Here is a 19929-nt window from a genome sequence, read left to right as displayed (position 1 = left end):
TTAAAACCCCCCAGACAATTAATGTTTACAGGAAAAAAGCCTGACTGCTACTCTGTTTTGCTCGCCATTGGTGAATGTATCAATATATAATTGTTGTTATCGTGTAATGTATTAATGTCGGTTGATTGATGTAGGTTTCTAGATACAACCCGTTGGGTACAATCCAACCACGGAGGAAGGGTCATGAAAAAAATCATGTGATTCTTATTTGAATTTTCAACCAGTGCTTTTTTCATTATCCCAAACGTGAAGCACATACTTCGTTCAATATTACATCGTTAACTTGACGGAGAAGGCTGGCGGGTCTCCGTATTGGCTGACCGATGTGATTCCCCCGTACGTGTAGCCAGCCCCCTAGCAGCATTGGGCTCCATAATGGTACTGGCCAGTAGCGCCTGCTTCAGTGTCTAGTATCACGTTAAGGAGAGTCTCCCGACCAACCGGGAGATATCCTTGTGGAGTAAACGTGGAAATCGTTTAATGAAATCTGTTGTGCGAGAACAAGTACCCTTCTCACCCTCGGGTTGAACACATCCGTTCAGATGAGGTTATTGCGGCTGGACGGTGATGTTCATTCTCATATTTGGAAACAGGCGTTATCGGATTTGAATCACCTTCACGGTATACAGTAACACCATGTTTTCGACAAAGTGTTTTCTCTTTGTGTTTCAGTTCTCCTTGATAATGTGAGGCGGTGGGGTAGCATAGTGGTTCAAGCGTTCGCTCGTCACACCGAAGGCCCGGGTTCGAGTCCCCACATGGGTATAATGTGTGAAGACCATTTCTGGTGTCCCCCGCCGTGATATTGCTGGAATATTGCTAAAAGCGGCGTAAAACCATACTCACTCACTCACTCACTAGGGATAATGCAGTGACATGAGCAGGTTGGTGTTATGCCTTTTTCTGCAAGTACTTGATCACTGCTCGTTTTTCAAGTTTGTCCATTTTCCACAGATTCTTGCTTATTTTACTGTCGCAGCGAACAATTTACTGAAATGACTAACGATTTTGTTGATATGCCCCTATGACATCATGTAATGTCGATTTTCACTATGACGCGATTCCTTCTATGTGAGGTTCAGAAAATATCGATCAACCCCATGGTATCAACATTTCACTCCAGTGAAATGACATGTTTGTATTATGGTTTTGTTTTCTCGTGATCTGAAAAATGAGAAATACAGATTTTTGGTTAGATATTCATGTTATTATATCAGACAAAAATATCCTCTATATATTTTGAAATGAAATTTGTTCTAAAATCTTGAAATGAGGAAAAGATCGAAAATATAAAGGCATGATTCTTCTATGGTTAATAACGCCTTTATTGTTTGTAACGGCGTTTCGGGGTTACTGCCTGTGCCGTCACCACCACTGAAACGTCGTTAACTTCTGTTGGTCAAAGACAGCATAATATAAAGTGCGCTGAAACTAATCGAAGCGGCATGTCAATCACGCTAACTTTCAAGCTTCTCCAGGATGTCACTAAATCTTGTGTATCGTGGTCCGTAGTGAAGGTAACTGGCGAAATACACATCTTATGGGAACATAAATTAATACCATGATAGAATATGTCGATATCACGAACATCAAAAGATCTACATGATATATACGGTGTATATGAACTATATATCATAATGTACACGGCTGTGGTCTGACACATGATGATGCTAGTTGACATCCCGGACTATTATAATGTACTAATATGTACATGGCAGTGTGTGTGTGTCTAGTGTCCGCTTATATGGAAGTGGAGCTACTGTTGGAACTGCACCTCTGAATACACCTCCGGTTAACTGGTCTTGTCCTCGCTGTCGCATCCTCGCTGTCGCATCGGACAGAAAATCCCAGTCAGCTTTAATTTCGTGTCTCAAAACACAGCAGTGCACTTGACTAATAAACTATAGCTAGATCAAATAAGGGACGGTGCTCAGTAGGTTGTATATAATCTTGCTTCAGTCAGTTTATTTACTTTCTTTGTGAATGTCTTTCTCTAGGCGGATTGTTACCTTGTATGTTGACGAGCAGGATGATGAGTCGGTTGCAGTGGTGGTGAAATGGGGTTTAACGTCGCGTCCAAGATATTGCACTTATATAGCGACGTGCATGCCCGTGTGTGTGTGTGGCTGCTTGTACTAGTCCGGACTGATGCCGATTTATAGGGCTAGCACACTGAGATACCATGCCGCAGTTTAGCATGAATACCCCACTCAGACACAGAATACTGACTCCGAGCCGACCATTCCTTGTTTTATCCCCTTAATGCCGAGCGTCAGACGGGGTAACAACAAGTACCATATTTTAACGTCTTTTGGTATGACGCGGACGAGGATCGAATCCCGGACCTTCCGCTCTCCGGGCGGACGCTCTACCACTAGACCACGGAGGCGGTCGTTGGTTTCAGACGGGCAGCCAATATAAAAATGCAGATCGTCACAAATTTTGGAATTGTAAAGAGCATACCCACATGGATGAGAAGCACATGTTGATATGACTTGTGAAATAAAAATCACAGATCCATGCGGGGAAATGTTTAAAGTTAATGTTTTACAAAATCGAGTGCTTCAAGCTGTGGTAGCAATCTGAAACACGTGTATGTATATGCAGTACACAGCACATGACGGATATGTAAGTAGTCGTCTAATGTGTTTTAATCAGTGTTTTATTACTATTTTATTATGCAGTGTCTCATGGGCATGGTGCCTGGAAGTCCCCGTTATTTCATGCTCTTTTATCTGTGATTTATGCAATGGGTGTCTTCTGTGGCACACACATAAACCAGATTTTTTCTTAAAACACAATGTTTTCGCATAAGCCTGTATTGTCCACGGATACGGATGAGCGTCGTCGTTTCTCCATTACCCCTGGGGTGTTACTGCACATTAGCAGTTAAAATATGCGGCCTGTAGCACATCTCCTACATACATCGTGCATATCAGAAACCAGTACCAGTTTCTCTCTCTCTCTCTCTCTCTCTCTCTCTCTCTCTCTCTCTCTCTCTCTCTCTCTCTCTCTCTCAATGATTAATACTGATAACGTTTCTAGATTTGTTATCGCTCTTTCTCTCTCTTGATGATTAATACTGCTTGCGTTTCTAGATGTGTTATCGCTCTCTCTTCCTCTTTCTCTCTCTCTCTCAATGATTAATACTGATTACGTTGCTAGATGTGTTATCGCTCTCTTTCTCTCTCTCGATGATTAATACTACATGTACTTATAAATATACGTTTCTTGGTGTGTTATCGCTCTCTCTCCCCTTTTCTCTCTCTTACTCTCTCTCTCGATGATTAATACTGCTTACGTTTCTAGAATTGTTATCGCTCTCTTTCTCTCTTGATGATTAATACTGCTTATAAAATATACGTTTCTAAATGTGTTATCGCTCTCTCTTCCTCTTTCTCTCTCTCTCAATGATTAATAATGATTACGTTGCTAGATGTGTTATCGCTCTCTCTTTTTTTTTCTCTCTCTCTCTCTCTCTCTCTCTCTCTCTCTCTCTCTCTCATTTAAGACATTGCTCAATCGTATGCTCCACACCTTGTTGTGACAATGCAGGTGCGGACGTTTAGGTCCGAGTTCTATTCTGTTGTTGACTTTCCTACTATTGGCTTCGGGGCATCAATGACGGGAGTGTATTAGAAGCCTAGTCCGGTATCTACGTCCACGTTGGTAGCGCTCCCCACCGTGTTGTGCCTTTATGTGCAGTCAAGCTCGGTATCATTTATCAAAGACTTGCACAATCCCCCTTTACCACGAAGACAAATAAGGATACCAAACTTCCCTCGGCATAATCTAGCACGTATAGGTACTAACAGGCCTTCCCAATACATCAGATGCAGGGATAATTCCTTGTATTTACTGCAGTACTAAATAAATGCCTCGCGAGGCCCATCAACCGTGTTGAGTAACGGTAAACAACCTTCTCACCCCACCGCAGCTAATGGACTCGTCTTAAACCTAAACACAAGCGTCAGCTCTGTAGTCCCATTCATGAACGCTGTGATCACATTCTACAGTTGTCGGGAGTTGGGGGAACGGATATAAATAGAACTCTACACTTACTTAAGACCCATTTCTCAATAGTATACAAACATTTTGTTGAGCGCTGCGATACTGTACGGTGCGTCCCAATGGAGAACCACACACTTCTTGGACTGATTACTGCAGCCTTTGGACTGCTAGTATATATGGTTCAACCTGAGCCCCTGCGATCTGTTGTGTTAACGAACGAAATTACTTCAATTGTTTTCTATGTTGCGATTGTGGCGCTAACGCTTGTATTGATGAGGAAGGCCCCGGAAGAAGATGTGGACAGCGGGGGAAAAGCAGTTTTCATCACAGGTGAGTGGACTATTTTGAACGCAGGACATTTTAACCACCCAGGTGTTTTAACTATCAAGTAGATAGCTAGGTAGCTTCAGGTGACGTTTTAGACCCCGGCTTTGCGGTTGTGGTCTAGCGATTTCTTTCACTGAGAGGTAAATGCTGTCATTACACGTACACTGAAGCAAGCCTGTGTGTAGCCCAAGGGTTTGTTATGTCAGCCATCTGCTACCTCCTGTGATCATTAAGCGGTTTAGTTTCATATCTAAGTTATAAATCAGTATGTACATATGTACTATTAAAATAATATTAGCAATATTTAATACCGTTACTTCATATGAATCGCCATCACCAAATCAGACGATTATTTACTGTATATAACACTGCGGGGTGTTTAAAGAAAAATCAATCATCCTTTTTTTGTATCCTGGGTCTTTTTCTTCTTCTCCAAAAGAAAAAATACATTTTGTATAAAACGTATGTGAAATAATAGGAAATGAAAATCAATAATGAACTTCTGTTTTGCTCGTTGATTAGACGTAGCTTATGACACATGTCAAACTTCACCTGTCATATGAAATGTATTACGACCAGGCATCTAGGAAGTTAAACCATTTATACAACATATGTGCAACACCTCGTTTATAACACGGGGTTCATTTACACACGAGCTATCAATAAACGTGGACTTTTGACCCATATCAGCCTCGACAGATATCCCTATAACGACATCACCATACCACAGATATATATATTGCAAACTGGTCCAAACGTATGTGTTGAATGTTGTTAATCTATATTAGCCTGGGGCCTCTCTGCTCAGGACTACGGGCCACGGTCATTAGACCCAATGTATTTTGAAGTAATTGACATATATGTTACGACATTCTGCCTGGTATCTGTGATATCGACAACAGATGGGCTTTTGCTGAATAGCTGGAACGAATTGGGTTAGCCTGGGTACGGGTGTGTCAACATTAGCCGTTGACCCACTAAGAATGGGCAAACATTTGCAAGCTTTTGTAATGGTAGTTTACGAAATTTGTGTACGGTTTACAGCGTCAAATGTAAAACTTATTTAACTATAGCATCCTGCTTGAAAAGCGCACACCATGTCCCACCTTGGAGGGGAAAACAGTGTTGGGTTGACCAAGTTTCAAGGTCGTATAGCCCGTATTGTTAATGTATGTGGAGTTTTAAAGTGAAAACCGATAATGGATGTCCAACTGCAAGGTATTAGAGTTGGGTTCTACACAGTTTCCCTGCTTCTGTTGCCATGTCAAGATCTGACTATTTCCCCATTGTCCACAACGAAACTGTTTCCTCGTTGTACACAACGAAACTGTTTCCTCGTTGTACACAACGAAACTATTTCCCCATGGTACACAACGAAACCGTTTCCCCATGGTAAACAACGAAACTATTTAGCTATGGTACACAACGAGACTGTTTCCCCGTGGTCCACACTTAGATTGTTTCCCATGGTACACTACAAAACTATTTCCCCATGGTACACAACGAAACTATTTCCCCATGGTACACAACGAAACTGTTTCCCCATGCTACACAACGAAACTTTCCCCACGGTACACAACGAAACTGTTTTCCCATGGTATACAACGAAACTGTTTCCCCATGGTACACAACGAAATTGTTTCCCCATGGTATACAACGAAACTATTTAGCTATTGTACACAACAAGACTGTTTCCCCGTGGTCCACACTTAGATTGTTTCCCATGGTACACTACAAAACTGTTTCCCCATGGTACACAACGAAACTGTTTCCCCATGGTATACAACGAAACTATTTCCCCATGGTATACAACGAAACTGTTTCCCCATGGTATACAACGAAACTGTTTCCCCATGGTACGCAACGAAACTGTTTCCCCATGATATACAACGAAACTGTTTCCCCATGGTACGCAACGAAACTATTTCCCCATGGTATACAACGAAACTATTTCCCCATGGTACGCGTCGATGAGCTGTTACCACGGCTGTTGTGTCGTTATTAATGAAACAAGTCTGCAGCTATTCTACCCCGCATCTTCACGGGCCTCGACACACGTGGTTGATTACGACGATCCTTGGCGTCTCGGTACAATGACAAACTATCATCCTGACTACCAATTACCACCTTAGTGGGCTCTTTTGATAAACGTGAAGTACCGGGGACCTCTCATCCGGTACCCAACGGAGACTCGAATATACGTGCTGAGGTGCCGCACTGCTCCCAGATCCCTATGGGGTCTCAAGTCTTTTTGAAACCAAACAATGTTATACAGTCAACTTTATTTGATCAGATCATGGGTTCGAATCGCGGTTGGATTATGTTTCTTTGTCAGCACCATACCCATGGATCTCACCCAAGTGGTAAACGTCTAAGACCTGCATCATCATTTCGGGTTTTATTGATCAGAACAGCGTTATTCATAGAAGTACACGTTCCGGTGTCTCTGATTTATCCCAAGTTTCATATTTTACACCCTGCGACACTCTTAATTCTCGACCAGTGATCACCAATACATTTAATATATCCAGGAACCACCACTGTCTAAATGAATACCAGCTCACTGTGGTATGCCCACATGCACGTTTATTTATATCTATGTAATTTCTCTTTGTTAATGTACACATTGGCGTTATAAACATGTCAGCCGTTTTGTCGTAAAACTGAACATCCAGTTTCTGTGGCGTAATTGTTGGTCGAAGCGTTGAATAAATTTAAATTTGAATTGTCCTGCCAGGCACAGGTTCCTTACTGCTAATTTTGTTTCTTGTTTTGTTGTCCGTCACGGAACACCAGACACGATCATTCTTTCAAATAAATTATGTTCAGTGCACACGGGTCTTACAACGGAGTATGTTACAAAGGTAGCAAGCACCCTTACAGCACAGCTTATACACGCTATGCAAGAACACACGTGGGTATATTGCTGTCAGTTGTTACACAGCACCATGTACAGATATGCTCTTGTGTAGTGCTGTCGCGCTGTCCCTACAACATCAGCGGAATGGTCAGGTTGAAGTAACTGACAATGTTCAGTTACAGTATCACGATATCAGTTTCAGTTGTAATATTCAGTTACGGTTTCAGAATCGTGTGCTATTCAGTTACAGTTTTAGAATCGTGTGCTATTCAGTTACAGTTTTAGAATCGTGTGCTATTCAGTTACAGTTTTAGGATCGTGTGCTATTCAGTTACAGTTTTAGAATCGTGTGCTATTCAGTTACAGTTTCAGAATCGTGTGCTATTCAGTTACAGTTTTAGAATCGTGTGCTATTCAGTTACAGTTTTAGAATCGTGTGCTATTCAGTCACAGTTTCAGAATCGTGTGCTGTCCAGTTACAGTTTTAGAATCGTGTGCTATTCAGTTGCAGTTTTAGAATCGTGTGCTATTCAGTTACAGTTTTAGAATCGTGTGCTATTCAGTTACAGTTTTAGAATCGTGTGCTATTCAGTTACAGTTTTAGAATCGTGTGCTATTCAGTTACAGTTTTAGAATCGTGTGCTATTCAGTTACAGTTTTAGAATCGTGTGCTATTCAGTTACATTTTAGAATCGTGTGCTATTCAGTTACAGTTTTAGAATCGTGTGCTATTCAGTTACAGTTTTGGGATCGTGTGCTATTCTTCAGTTGCAGATGTAATAATCAGGTACAGTTACACAATCGGGTGCTATTAAGTTGAAGTTACAGTGTCGTGTGGTGATATCCACCAACAGCGTCGTGTGACAATATTCAGTCAGTGTGGTTACAATCAGGTACAGCGTCGTATCGTTATTTTACGTTACAGTCCGGTGGAAAGCGGGACTCGAGATATGGTTAGAATATTGTAACATGGTTGTTCAAACCCACCTCACTCCCCACCATCGTGTCTCACCTTACAATGTAGCATAGCGCCCTATTCTGTCATACACATCGGTTTGGTTGACCCGCCACAGACGGCATTGCATCTTGAGTAGATACAGGTTTTCTCAAGGAGGATTTTACTGTCAAACAGAACACATTAAATACATGTGAAATGCTCTATGCCGGTATACCGCGGTCTGTGCAGCGACTCTCAGTAATTAAAGGAAAACCTGCAGGAAGAGAGTAGAGCACTTCCGATACATGCCTACGGGTCTGTCTGTGGCGTGTTCTTGTAGGGGGATAAGAGAAGAGCTCTTTGATTCTGTGCATGAATACAATATCAAGCCTTTTCCTGTTCTTGCTCCAGCGGTAGAACTTCCTGGTGTGTGTGTTCATAGAACAATCCGATCTACCTTGATATATCTCTACATGCGATGCACGTGTAAACATTGATATAGTGGAGTCGTTCCCACGACATTTAACAGAAGCTTAAGCCAAGAGAGCACATAAGTGACTACTATTTCATTTGATGTTAACTCGGGGCGGGTCTCCACACTAGATTGGTCGACGCTTTATGCCAGTGTGTTATTCTAGTTGTGCTATACATACAGACATGACGAGAGGTATTCAGGCACACTGTGACGGTGCAATGTCAACGAGAACACCGACATAAGCCAATGCTCCTCTGTACTTGCGAGGCTCCGGATCAAAGGAGAGAAGCCATTGCGCTTACGGTGTCTCGACTCAACTGCAGCAGCCATATGTTGCAGTATGGGATTACACCGACTTCAATTCAGCGAGGATATTTTTCATGAGAAATATTAGAGCTGGCTACGAATTGTTGTTATCCTTTTCATGGACAATCGCAGTTATTATACATGAAAATAGAAAATCAGTTTAGAAAAGCTTTCTTCTTAATTACACGAATACGTGAGCTTAAGGACGCCATAAGGCCAAGTACAGACGCGTGTATACCTGTATTCACAACACCCCTAATATTACGAACTCTACCCAAATAAATCAGACCGGTTCCTTTTCATTCATCGAACTGAACAGTTTGCACCACTGCTCGGGGATTACAGGTGTGTTCGGTATAGCCAGTGTTTTGTTATAGCCGGAGTTGTAAGTAATGTATTATTCATACCTGTATGGTGCCATGAGGATAAAGGTACATGTAATACTGTATGGGGATATAGGGAAATGCCATACCTTATGGCGTAAGAGCGTAGTGCCCCCGCCTGCTACCGTCACACTCCCCCAACCTCCATGTTGGATGTTATAGTGTAAAGACCAGATGGCTGCTCTTTTGTTGGGTGCAGCGGGAACACCAAAACCTGGAACCAATATCCATAAAAAATGAAAGGTGAAAATGGCTGAATAACAATAAGCAATGGATAGAATAAAACTTGAACCTTTTACCAACCTATTTTTTTCTTCGGTGTTATATCATGTGGATGTTTGTATGTCTATGTCAAGGTTCTATAAGATATGTTTTATGCCTTACAGTAAGTAGTTGCAATTCAGATAAAATTCGATTGTAAGAAATACTGCGTGAGCCCAAAGCCGTTCGTAGCAAATCGTAATGCTCAATTGTGTCTTTGTTTGTTGTTGAACGCCGAACACTTTAATAGTCTAGCTATATGTAGGTCTTTCATAACTTATGTTAAATTAACTTTTAACAAAAATATTGTAAATTAGTTTTTAAAATGCGTTTTCACATGGTACCGTCAAGAAACTTTGACCCAAATAATTTAGTTATCCTCGAATCTAAACATATTTATCCTCGTTATCCTTGACATCAAAAGCAAAAGTAGTTCCACCCGTGTCTCAGTATGTGAAGTAGACATAACAATAAGTGAACAATGCGACCGCTGATGTGAATGTTTGTGGTTAACTAGGGGTGTAGGTGTGACCCGTTGTGTGCACAGGCGGTTAAGCTACCGCAGCCAGATAGTAATGTCCACTCAACTCTCTCGTCGTGCTGGGGCATTCGTCACCACTCGCCTATTTCCGTAACCTGCAAGAAGATCGGGAAGGTCACGAATGAAACCGAGTATGTATAGTTTCATAACGATTCTGCATAAACAGTATCAGACGTAGTCGTAGTGTATGGCATGTCCTTATTAAATATACATGTATCACTTTGTATCGCGATGCATCCAGCCACGTGTTCCCCACTGTCCTCTATATCACCATGGCAACGTTTCAGTACACAACAACACATCCATGAGATATCTTTATATCCTAAACTCTTTGACATTCAGTTCTGCAAAAGAGCAAAGAATGGGTTTCGATGTACCAAAGCAGGGAAACGAACGCTTTAACCACAAGGCTATCTGATGTCAGTTTGAATGTGTAAATAATGCGTGGGCTATCATACTAGATACTGTATCCATATGCATTGGTGAATGTCATTTATTTTGAGCTCATATCTTATAAAACTTCTACTTATTATGAACAGGGGACACGGGTGGCTCAGTCGTCTAAGGCGCCGCGATTCGCAGTGCAGAGTTGCGTCCCTTAGGCACGCCAGAAATCTATGATTGTGGGTTCGAAACCCGGTTCGCCTCAATTATGTTTCTAGGTTTGTCAGCACCATACCCGTGCTCGTGGGTTTCACCGAAGTGGTAAATGTGACCTGCATCACTTCGGGCTTTCCTCCTCACATTAAGCTAACACGCTGCGACATAACTGGAATAGGGGGCACAGGTGGCCTAGTCGTCTAAGGCGCCGCGATTCGCTGTGCAGAGTTGCGTCCCTTGGGCACGCCAGAAACCTATGATTGTTCGGTTCGGTTCGCCCCGATTATGTTTCTAGGTTTGTCAGCACCATACCCGTGCTCGTGGGTTTCACCGAAGTGGTAAACGTCTGAGACCTGCATCACTTCGGGCTTTCCTCCCACATTAAGCTGACACGCCGTGATATAACTGGAATAATGTTAAAAGCGGCGTTAAACCCAACTCACCCATCCACCCACCATGAACAGGAAAACAACAGCACCTACTGACACCTACTACAGTTTAATATACGAGTGATGATGCAGTTGACTACTATACAACTTATTGCGACATAGCTTTGTATTGTATACAACGTTACCGTGGTTAGATGTCACCCTGACCAATTTGAAAGCAGAATAAGGACGGGGGGTATTTGAACATTCGAACGCTGTGTCATACCTGAGTGAGCTTCTTGGTGTACGCTGGTCCCAAGGCCAGTGCTACTGCGCATGTCGGCCGTGTTAATACTGGTATGTGTGACGCAGAAATTGTTGGTGAAACATCGCTTGATTAAATATGCTATAATTAGATCTCTCTTTAACTTTAATTGAACGTGGAAATATTATCGTGAAAGAGGCAAATGCACCTTGAAAATCAAGAAAACACATTTTAATTTAAAATTTAAAATTTAAAATTTAATTTATGAAGTTCGGATAGGTTAACATGAAAGCAGTCACGCGTCCTCTCCAGATTAGAAAATTTACCTCCTTTAATTTGGGAAGATAGGAAAATAGTTTCTAGGTAACGATTACGTTTTAATTCTGGTTCGTTGCTTTAGAGTAGAGTGTGAAGTGTGGTGGTGAAAGACTCTCTGCAGACACGTGCCCGCATCACGGAATGTACTTTCACGGCTTGAAGACCTCTGCTATTAAGGCAACATGAGATTTTAAACTGAACACCTCTTAACGTGTTATACTCACAAAAGTAAAATTTTCGGAATTTGGGGTAAATGAATTGCCATGCAGAGAGAAAACTTGGAAAGTTTGTTTTTTTATTTACCTGTCATCTTCTGGTAATAGGCCTTAGGAAAACACGTTTAAAGGCGAATGAGTAACGTGTCAAGTAGTTTTTAGCAATCTTAATGTTTATTCAGTAGTGCGCTCATGAACAGTTATGAAGAACGCACGCACTGTTTTCAGAGAACATCGCGATAATGGGACCGGCTGGCAAATTTTGCTTCGTGTAAATTAACCAGAACGTAGACTTCAGAAGGTCGGTTTCTCAGCAAAGCAGAATTATTCATAAAAATCCTCTTTCATACTAACATGTCAACAATCCTTGTATTCATCCACATTCATGATCATCGCCGTCATATAAACCCATAATCATTATCATCATCACCATCACCACATCCGACATCCCGATACAAACGGCCGGTGACGATTCCGGGGTAGAATAGGTCTTCAGCTACCCATGCTTGCCGTTAAAGGCGACTATGCTTGTCGTAAGAGGCGACTAACAGGATCGGATGGTCAGGCTGGCTGACTTGGTTGATGCATGTCATCGTATCTCAATTGCGTGGATGGAAGGTCATTATGTCAATCACTGGATTGTCTGGTCCAGACTCGATCATTTAGAGACCGCCGTCATATAGCTGGAATATTACTGAGCGCAGCGTTAAACAACAAACAAACAATGTAAACAACATTACCATTACCTATCTCTTCCCAATCACCATGACCATCAGTGTCACGACCACAAGGATCATAATCGCCCACCCCGCAATATTGATCGTCCGAAATTCTTTTATTTTTATGATCATAATTTTATATAATCCGAGTGTACAACCCCGTGAAGATCCGGGGTGGAATAGGTCTTCTGGGACCCTGCTTGTCGTAAGAGACGAATATGATTGTCGTAAGAGGGGGGTAACGGAGCGGAATGACAGGCTCGCTGACTTAGTTGATGCATATCATCGTATCCCAATTGCGTGGATCGATGCTGATGATGTCAATCACTGGATTGTCTGGGCCAGACTCGATTATTTACAGACCGCCGTCATATAGCTGGAATATTGCTGGGTGCGGCGTTAAACAACAAACAAACAAGCCAATAAACAAACGAATGTATTAACACTCGACCGTCAGTCACTTATATATCTTGTGTCGGTAAGTTAAGACCCGAACTAGAACCAGACAGCGATCTCTAAGTTGAGTAGTAAGATTAGAACGGCTTCCGGAAGTGACCACCGGAAGTGACCATCGGAAGTGTTTAACCAATATGTACATCTTAGTTTACATGCCGTAGCTGTTGGAGTGATTAGTAATAGATATGTACTTATTTGTATATGAACCGTGAGAAGCTAATCGACACGCTTCCGTATGCATGACCAGTAACATTCCACTGAGCGGTTGTTAGCAAGCGTCTGAGGTGACTTGTGACCAGATTGCTGTGTGCCCGTGTCTCGCCTCTGTCTTCTACAGTCTATGTCATCAGCTCCCGATAACTAACTCTCAATTTGCCAGACTCAATTGCGGCCAAGGGGGAGAGTCTGTAAAGGGATGTTAGAGGTCAAGATAAACTCATTCGCTCATTTAATGAGCTGACAGACATTTGAACTACGACCCCCTGCCATAAGGACTGGTATTTTGCATGGAGACTGGATAGTGTTTCAGCTACAGCAGACTAACACTTAGTCAATGAATTCATGCCTTTTAAAAAATTCTTCGAAAGAACCTTTCCTCTTCTAAGCAAACTAGACTTGGTTAGTTTGATCTAGACTTGCCTAGGCTTTTAGTGATTTTTTAAATAAATTCCACAGTCATGGCGCAGGACTACAGCTACAACTGCAAAACTAGATATTGTTTTCAAATTAAAACTAAGTCGGGCCTCCCATGGGTAAACATTATTTGTTCGATGGAATCGAAGCCTTCTTTTTTTACAGATATGTATTTTTCTAGTGGTTTCCTGACTATGAGCATATTGCTGGGTTTTTTTTCAAAATTGCCTACTTTGTCTGTAACGGCTTACAGATATCATGTGACATAAGAAATAAAATATTTCAAAAGTAAAAGAAAACAAGACCGAAAATCTTGATCAATTTTATTGACAGACAGACAGACAGATAATTTATTAAAGTCACACCCCAATAAAATACAGCAATATACATACACCAGGTAGGGCCACTCTATATAGAGTTACGAGAGACTGTAAAATACACACACACACACACACACACACACACACACACACACACACACACACACACACACACACACCTCTCTTATGCAGACTTTTTGCTGTATCGACCAAGCTCGATGTTTATTGGGGCTGTTCCACTTCTAAATTTAGAACGTGCACTCCTGTGTGATCTGGGCTTCAGGCGCGTAGTATTGGCATATGAACGGTATTCATGTTTAAAAGTACAATATAATTTTAACTTATTACCCCCCTTACCCCAAGCGCTATGTGATTGTAAATTAATATGTTTCCAGTCAGTTTTAAATCTATTAAATATCACACGTTGTACTTCAGCTGTAATAAAACATATGTTAAAATATATTTTATATTACTTGTATAAACATCATTATCTGCAAAAAGAAATACACAATAATCGTTCAATCTAAGCAAATCATCCATATTCTTTAGTGAAATAAAACATAACCGTCTACCGTAACTTCAATGTGGATGAATATTCGTACAACAAATAATAAGTTTGGAGTGACCTAACTCCTATAAAACCTTCTCAAGAACTGTGTACTTTAGTCTGATACGGAGATAGCCGAGTCCCTGGGGTCACTCGTGTCACGTGACAAACAGTGTAAGCCATGAGACCAATGGAAGTGTGGTTATCCGGGCGTTTGACCCCAAGATAAGCGGAGTCGCGAGAAAAGGGGTGTGGTGGTGATATATATAGGTGTAATCCGAGTGTTTGGTTGATCTGCTGAACATACCGTAGATCACCGTCATGGAGGCACAGAGAGTGCACTATGAGGTATTCCTCAGTGATGGCGTAGGACGGACGTCGTCGTAGCAGCAGGACTACTTCATGCATGCACTTCAGTCTAGTTTATAACAAACAATGGTATAGTAATATGAAGTTAACATACCAATTACGAGTGCTTTCTTCTAGAGAAGAATACCAAATACTAGACTGAGTGTTTTATTATAGAGAAGAATACGAATTAGTAGACTGAGTGCTTAATTCCAGAGAAGAATACCAAGTACTAGGCTGAGTGCTTTATTCCAGAGAAGAATACCAAGTACTAGACTGAGTGTTTTATTATAGAGAAGAATACGAATGACGAGTGCTTATTCTAGAGAAGAATACGACTTACCAGACTGTGTGCTTGATACTAGAGACAAATACGTATTACTAGACTGAGTGTTTGATTCTCGTGGTTATTCTGAAGTAAACGTCGTGTGTTTAGGCATTGTCTTGTTTCCGTTTAATTAACCTTACGATATTAATGAAGTGTTAGCCCTCGTGTTGCTGAGTGTCACCATAAATCTCCCCCTCTTACCATCTGACCTTCCTCGTCGTCCTGGAGACAAGCCGGACGCACGTAGCAACACTGGAATTGTTAACGTGAGGGAGTTTTGTCAGCTGATTCAGCATAAAAAGCCCTTATCGTCATTATTGACATCCAACCAAACGTTTGTCATGACTATGCAATACATTAAAAGCTGCAAGAACACAACTATTTGATTCTCGGGGGAAGGTGTGTGTGTGTGTGTGGGGGGGGGGGGGGGGGGGGGGGGGGGGGGGTCTTTAAAAACAATACAGTACAGGAAAATATATGATGTGCCCTTTCTCGCGGACAAGTGTAAAAAAATACAGTTCTTTATTTTATTTTTTTTAAAACCAACACAATAATTGAGCACCTGTTTTTGTGGACGAAAACCCCAAACCACGCCCCTATCCCCTCCATCTTGCATTCACATTGTTCATAATCTGTCCGTTTTATATCACAATGAATGACCTAGTCCTTTTTAACTATTTTCGTTTCGTTTTTTCGTTATCGACAATCGATAAATCTGTGTTTTTGTACACTCGATATGTTGTGAAATAAATAATGTATGAAAGCAGAGCCGACGTGCGCCAGGGGAATATAAGCAGCCATTGTATGACATGACATTGGTGTCGGCAGCAGGTATCAGAGGTTGTGTTGGATATTTCACACCATTCTTCCAAGTGTCTGGAGCCCCAAACACTGATACAATCCATCTAGTTGCGGTTTCACGTTGACCGGTTGCCACTTTGTGACTTTTAGCGGTTGTCCCCAAACAAGGACGTAACAAGGGATGTCAGGTGTTAATCAGGATTTGTCATAACGCCTCATAAACCGTTACTGAAGCGTCGATTATTGAGATATAAGGTTTTAGTGACTAGCTTATGGCTGCTGGGTTTACAGTTTGTCAAAGCGTGAATCTGGCCATTCCAACAACAATTGAAATGAACCCAAATCAAGTCTAGAATCATTTGGCAAGTCTTGATTGTTGCAGCTCTAGGCCAGAAATCAAGCATTGTATTGGGATCCATTTGGATTTTAATTATTATTTAGTAGATATAGAGTTTTAGGTAAGGTCATTATATTTTTGGGACTAAGTGTTACTGTATTCCCATTGTACCTATTCTCAGCACCAAAAAGCAATCAATGGCTTCTCTGTGTACGTAGACACAATGCCTCAAGTGAAGAAAACTGAGTCATCACAACATCTTGATTTACATTGTAATAGGTATATCATATAAACATCCTCTGGTCACTCCAAACATCCGGGCTCGATTCCCCACAATGGACGATTACTGGCCAAGCGTCGTCGTATTGTTACAGTGTTGCTAACTAACATAATCTCACACGGAGGGTCGTGATATCCTGAAGTAGTGTGGGGGCACGTGACCATGTGTACAGGTCACAGGTCACCACAAAGCAGGTGCAACGTCGATCGCGAATGTTGGTTGGTTGTTTTGTTGTTTAACGCCGAACTCAATAAGCAATATTCCAGCTCTATGACGGCGGTCTGTAAATAATCGAGTCTGGACCAGACAATCCAGTAATTGATATCATGAGCATCGATCCAAGCAGTTGGGATCGATGACATGCATTAACCAAGTCAGCGAGCCTGACCACCCGATCCCGTTAGTGGCCTCTTACGACAAGCACGGTCGCTTTTTGCGGCAATAAAGCATGGGTTGCTGAAGACCTATTCTACCCTGGATCTTCACGTGTCAGACATTACAATGGAATACAAGGGCTTAAAAGCTTTCCCTGACAAAGGTCTACGCCGTGAAAATGACAAGCAGCCGTTACACTATTACTGTGTATCAGGACATGCAGTGGCTCAACTGTGTACTGTGTTGTAACTATGTACAGGTGTACAGATAGCACATGACACAATGATACAAAAGTCCCTCTTATTCCACCGAAGCACGGCAACCTTTTACGGCAAACACAAAGAATATTATGTAGCACATGTGGTGTCTTCTTATGCAAGTGACTGTTCGAAATATGCCTCTGTCTACCAAGCCGTGAATGGGTACCCGGTAGGATGGGATGAAAATGAGACTGTGAACCTAGCGACTCACATTCAGCTTGAGCTATATGATCCCTAGGGAGCTGAGAATGAAAAGCGAATGTATACTGATTCATTGACCGGGATCAAACGACCGTGAGCCATACCTTTTTAATAAATTATATATATTGTTTGTTATTATTTGTTGTTGGTTAGTTGTTATTACTAGACATCATTGTGTTAAAATGTACCAAAACTAAAGTCAGTATACTAGAACATGTCATATCCCTCGCCTACCCTTGCCTGATCAAGATGTTCTACATGAAGTGTGATGCATGTTTGCAGTCATGGTTGTTAGGGCACGTATGCATATATTAGGGCTGAAATGAAAAGCAAGTGCTCTAATAAGCCGTCGGAGAATGCTTCATTGACATTGACAGAAACGCCCATATGAAATGACTTTCGGTTGTTTTGGGGCGTGTGCTTGAAACTTGAATGCTTTCAACTAATCTGATTTATTTTGTCTAATGTATGTGTGGATGGCTATTACGAAGGTACAAGATGCTATATGTGCACGCAGGGGTGGGGTGGGGTGGGTGGGGGGTGGGTGTGTGTGGGGGGGGGGGGGGGGGGGGAGGGGGGTGATCTCAATACATGAAAGGTGATTTCATTATTATTTTAACATAATTTGCTGAAAAGGTCTCAAGCTGAAAGCCTTTGTATTTGACGTTATGCTGTGATGGGGTCGATGCTTGTCGAGACTACATACTCACACTTCCTCCCAAAGCACAAGCCCCAACCATACCCTATCACTCCACTAGGTTTGCCCTAGTCAAGATTCGCGTCCACAACACCTGCTCCCCTGGGTCGGCGTATGACCACCACCACCCTGACCCACCCGTCCACCTCAACCCTACATCTTACCTCTCCTTACACAGCTATACCACCCTGACATCTTACCTCTCCTTACCCAGCTATTCCACCCTGGCATCTTACCTCTCCTTACCCAGCTATACCACCCTGACATCTTACCTCTCCTTACCCAGCTATTCCACCCTGGCATCTTACCTCTCCTTACCCAGCTATACCACCCTGACATCTTACCTCTCCTTACCCAGCTATACCACCCTGACGTCTTACCTCTCCTTACCCAGCTATACCACCCTGACATCTTACCTCTCCTTACCCAGCTATACCACCCTGACGTCTTACCTCTCCTTACCCAGCTATTCCACCCTGGCATCTTACCTCTCCTTACCCAGCTATACCACCCTGACATCTTACCTCTCCTTACCCAGCTATACCACCCTGACGTCTTACCTCTCCTTACCCAGCTATACCACCCTGACATCTTACCTCTCCTTACCCAGCTATACCACCCTGACGTCTTACCTCTCCTTACCCAGCTATACCACCCTGGCATCTTACCTCTCCTTACCCAGCTATACCATCCTGACATCTTACCTCTCCTTACCCAGCTATACCACCCTGGAATCTTACCTCTCCTTTATATCCACCCTGTCCCACCCGTCCACTACCACCATACATCTTACCTCTCCTTACCCAGCTATATAACCGCCCCCCCTCCACTAAAACCCTGCCCCACCCGTCTACTACCACCCCAACGCCTCCCACTTCCCACAATACGCTATCTTCCTCCCCTCTTATTTAAGCATACTTCGTGGTTTTCTTGCCGCCTCGTATTGCCGCCCTTTCCACATAGCATCCCATTATGTCGTCAGTATGTGAATAATGCGATCACAACACACTTAGGGAGTTGACTTCTGAAACACAGAACGAAACTAAGGCCATATGTGCCTATACGGGGGATATAAATACATTCTTCTACCCACCAGCTGATTTGTCCTCGTACTTGACAGTTTTGGCGTAGTTTCACGTATCGCCCGTATTTTCTGAGATAACACTTTAGCCACTGTATGTGTATTTTCTTTACAAATCTAAGTGAAACATGACGAGGGTCTATCACTGAGAGAGTGGGCAGGCAGACAACAGAGAGAGATAGGGGGGGGGGGGGGGGGGGGGGGGGGGCAGATATGTTCGAGCTGAGGGACAGGGTAGGGTTAGTGCAGAGTGTGGAATCAGCACGCATGCCAATTGTAATTTAAAGGTCGTGCTCTTCTCTGAAGAAAGAATGTCGATGACTCGTTCATGTAATTGAAAATCATGCATCAGTTAACGTCTTGCATATATTCGTTTGACTACGGAGTTAGGACTGGCAAAGTGTTGAAGTATCGTAAGCGTCATGTTATCGTACACTCCGTAGTGCTAGTATGTGGCTATGACCAGTGAGTCACAGGTATGTATACAGTATTACGTATCAGCCTGTTTGATATAAGTAAGGTAACAAAACTTCCTGTTTGTCATTGGTATGTGGGGGCACGGGTGGACCAGTCATCCAAGGCGCCGCAATTCGCTGTGCAGAGTTGCATCCCTTGGGCACGCCAGAAACCTATGATTGTGGGTTCGAATCCCGGTTAGCCCCGATTATGTTTCTAGGTT

General features: G+C 42.5%; 1 protein-coding gene across 1 annotated transcript in view; it reads left to right on the top strand.

The window, feature by feature from the left end:
* The first annotated feature begins 3963 nt into the window (after positions 1-3963).
* The window catches only part of LOC124120480 (D-beta-hydroxybutyrate dehydrogenase, mitochondrial-like), a 50321-nt gene continuing 34355 nt past the window's right edge, over positions 3964-19929 (top strand). The window contains exon 1 of the mRNA XM_046483316.2: positions 3964-4341. Coding sequence (XP_046339272.1) covers positions 4131-4341 — 211 coding nt within the window. The 5' untranslated portion in view covers positions 3964-4130. The remainder of the gene's footprint in view (positions 4342-19929) is intronic.

Source organism: Haliotis rufescens, unplaced genomic scaffold, assembly GCF_023055435.1.
Source record: "Haliotis rufescens isolate VD_foot unplaced genomic scaffold, xgHalRufe1.0.p SCAF_11, whole genome shotgun sequence".
NCBI lineage: Eukaryota > Metazoa > Mollusca > Gastropoda > Lepetellida > Haliotidae > Haliotis > Haliotis rufescens.
Note: the sequence above shows the minus strand (reverse complement) of the source record. Positions and strands in the feature narration are given on the sequence as shown.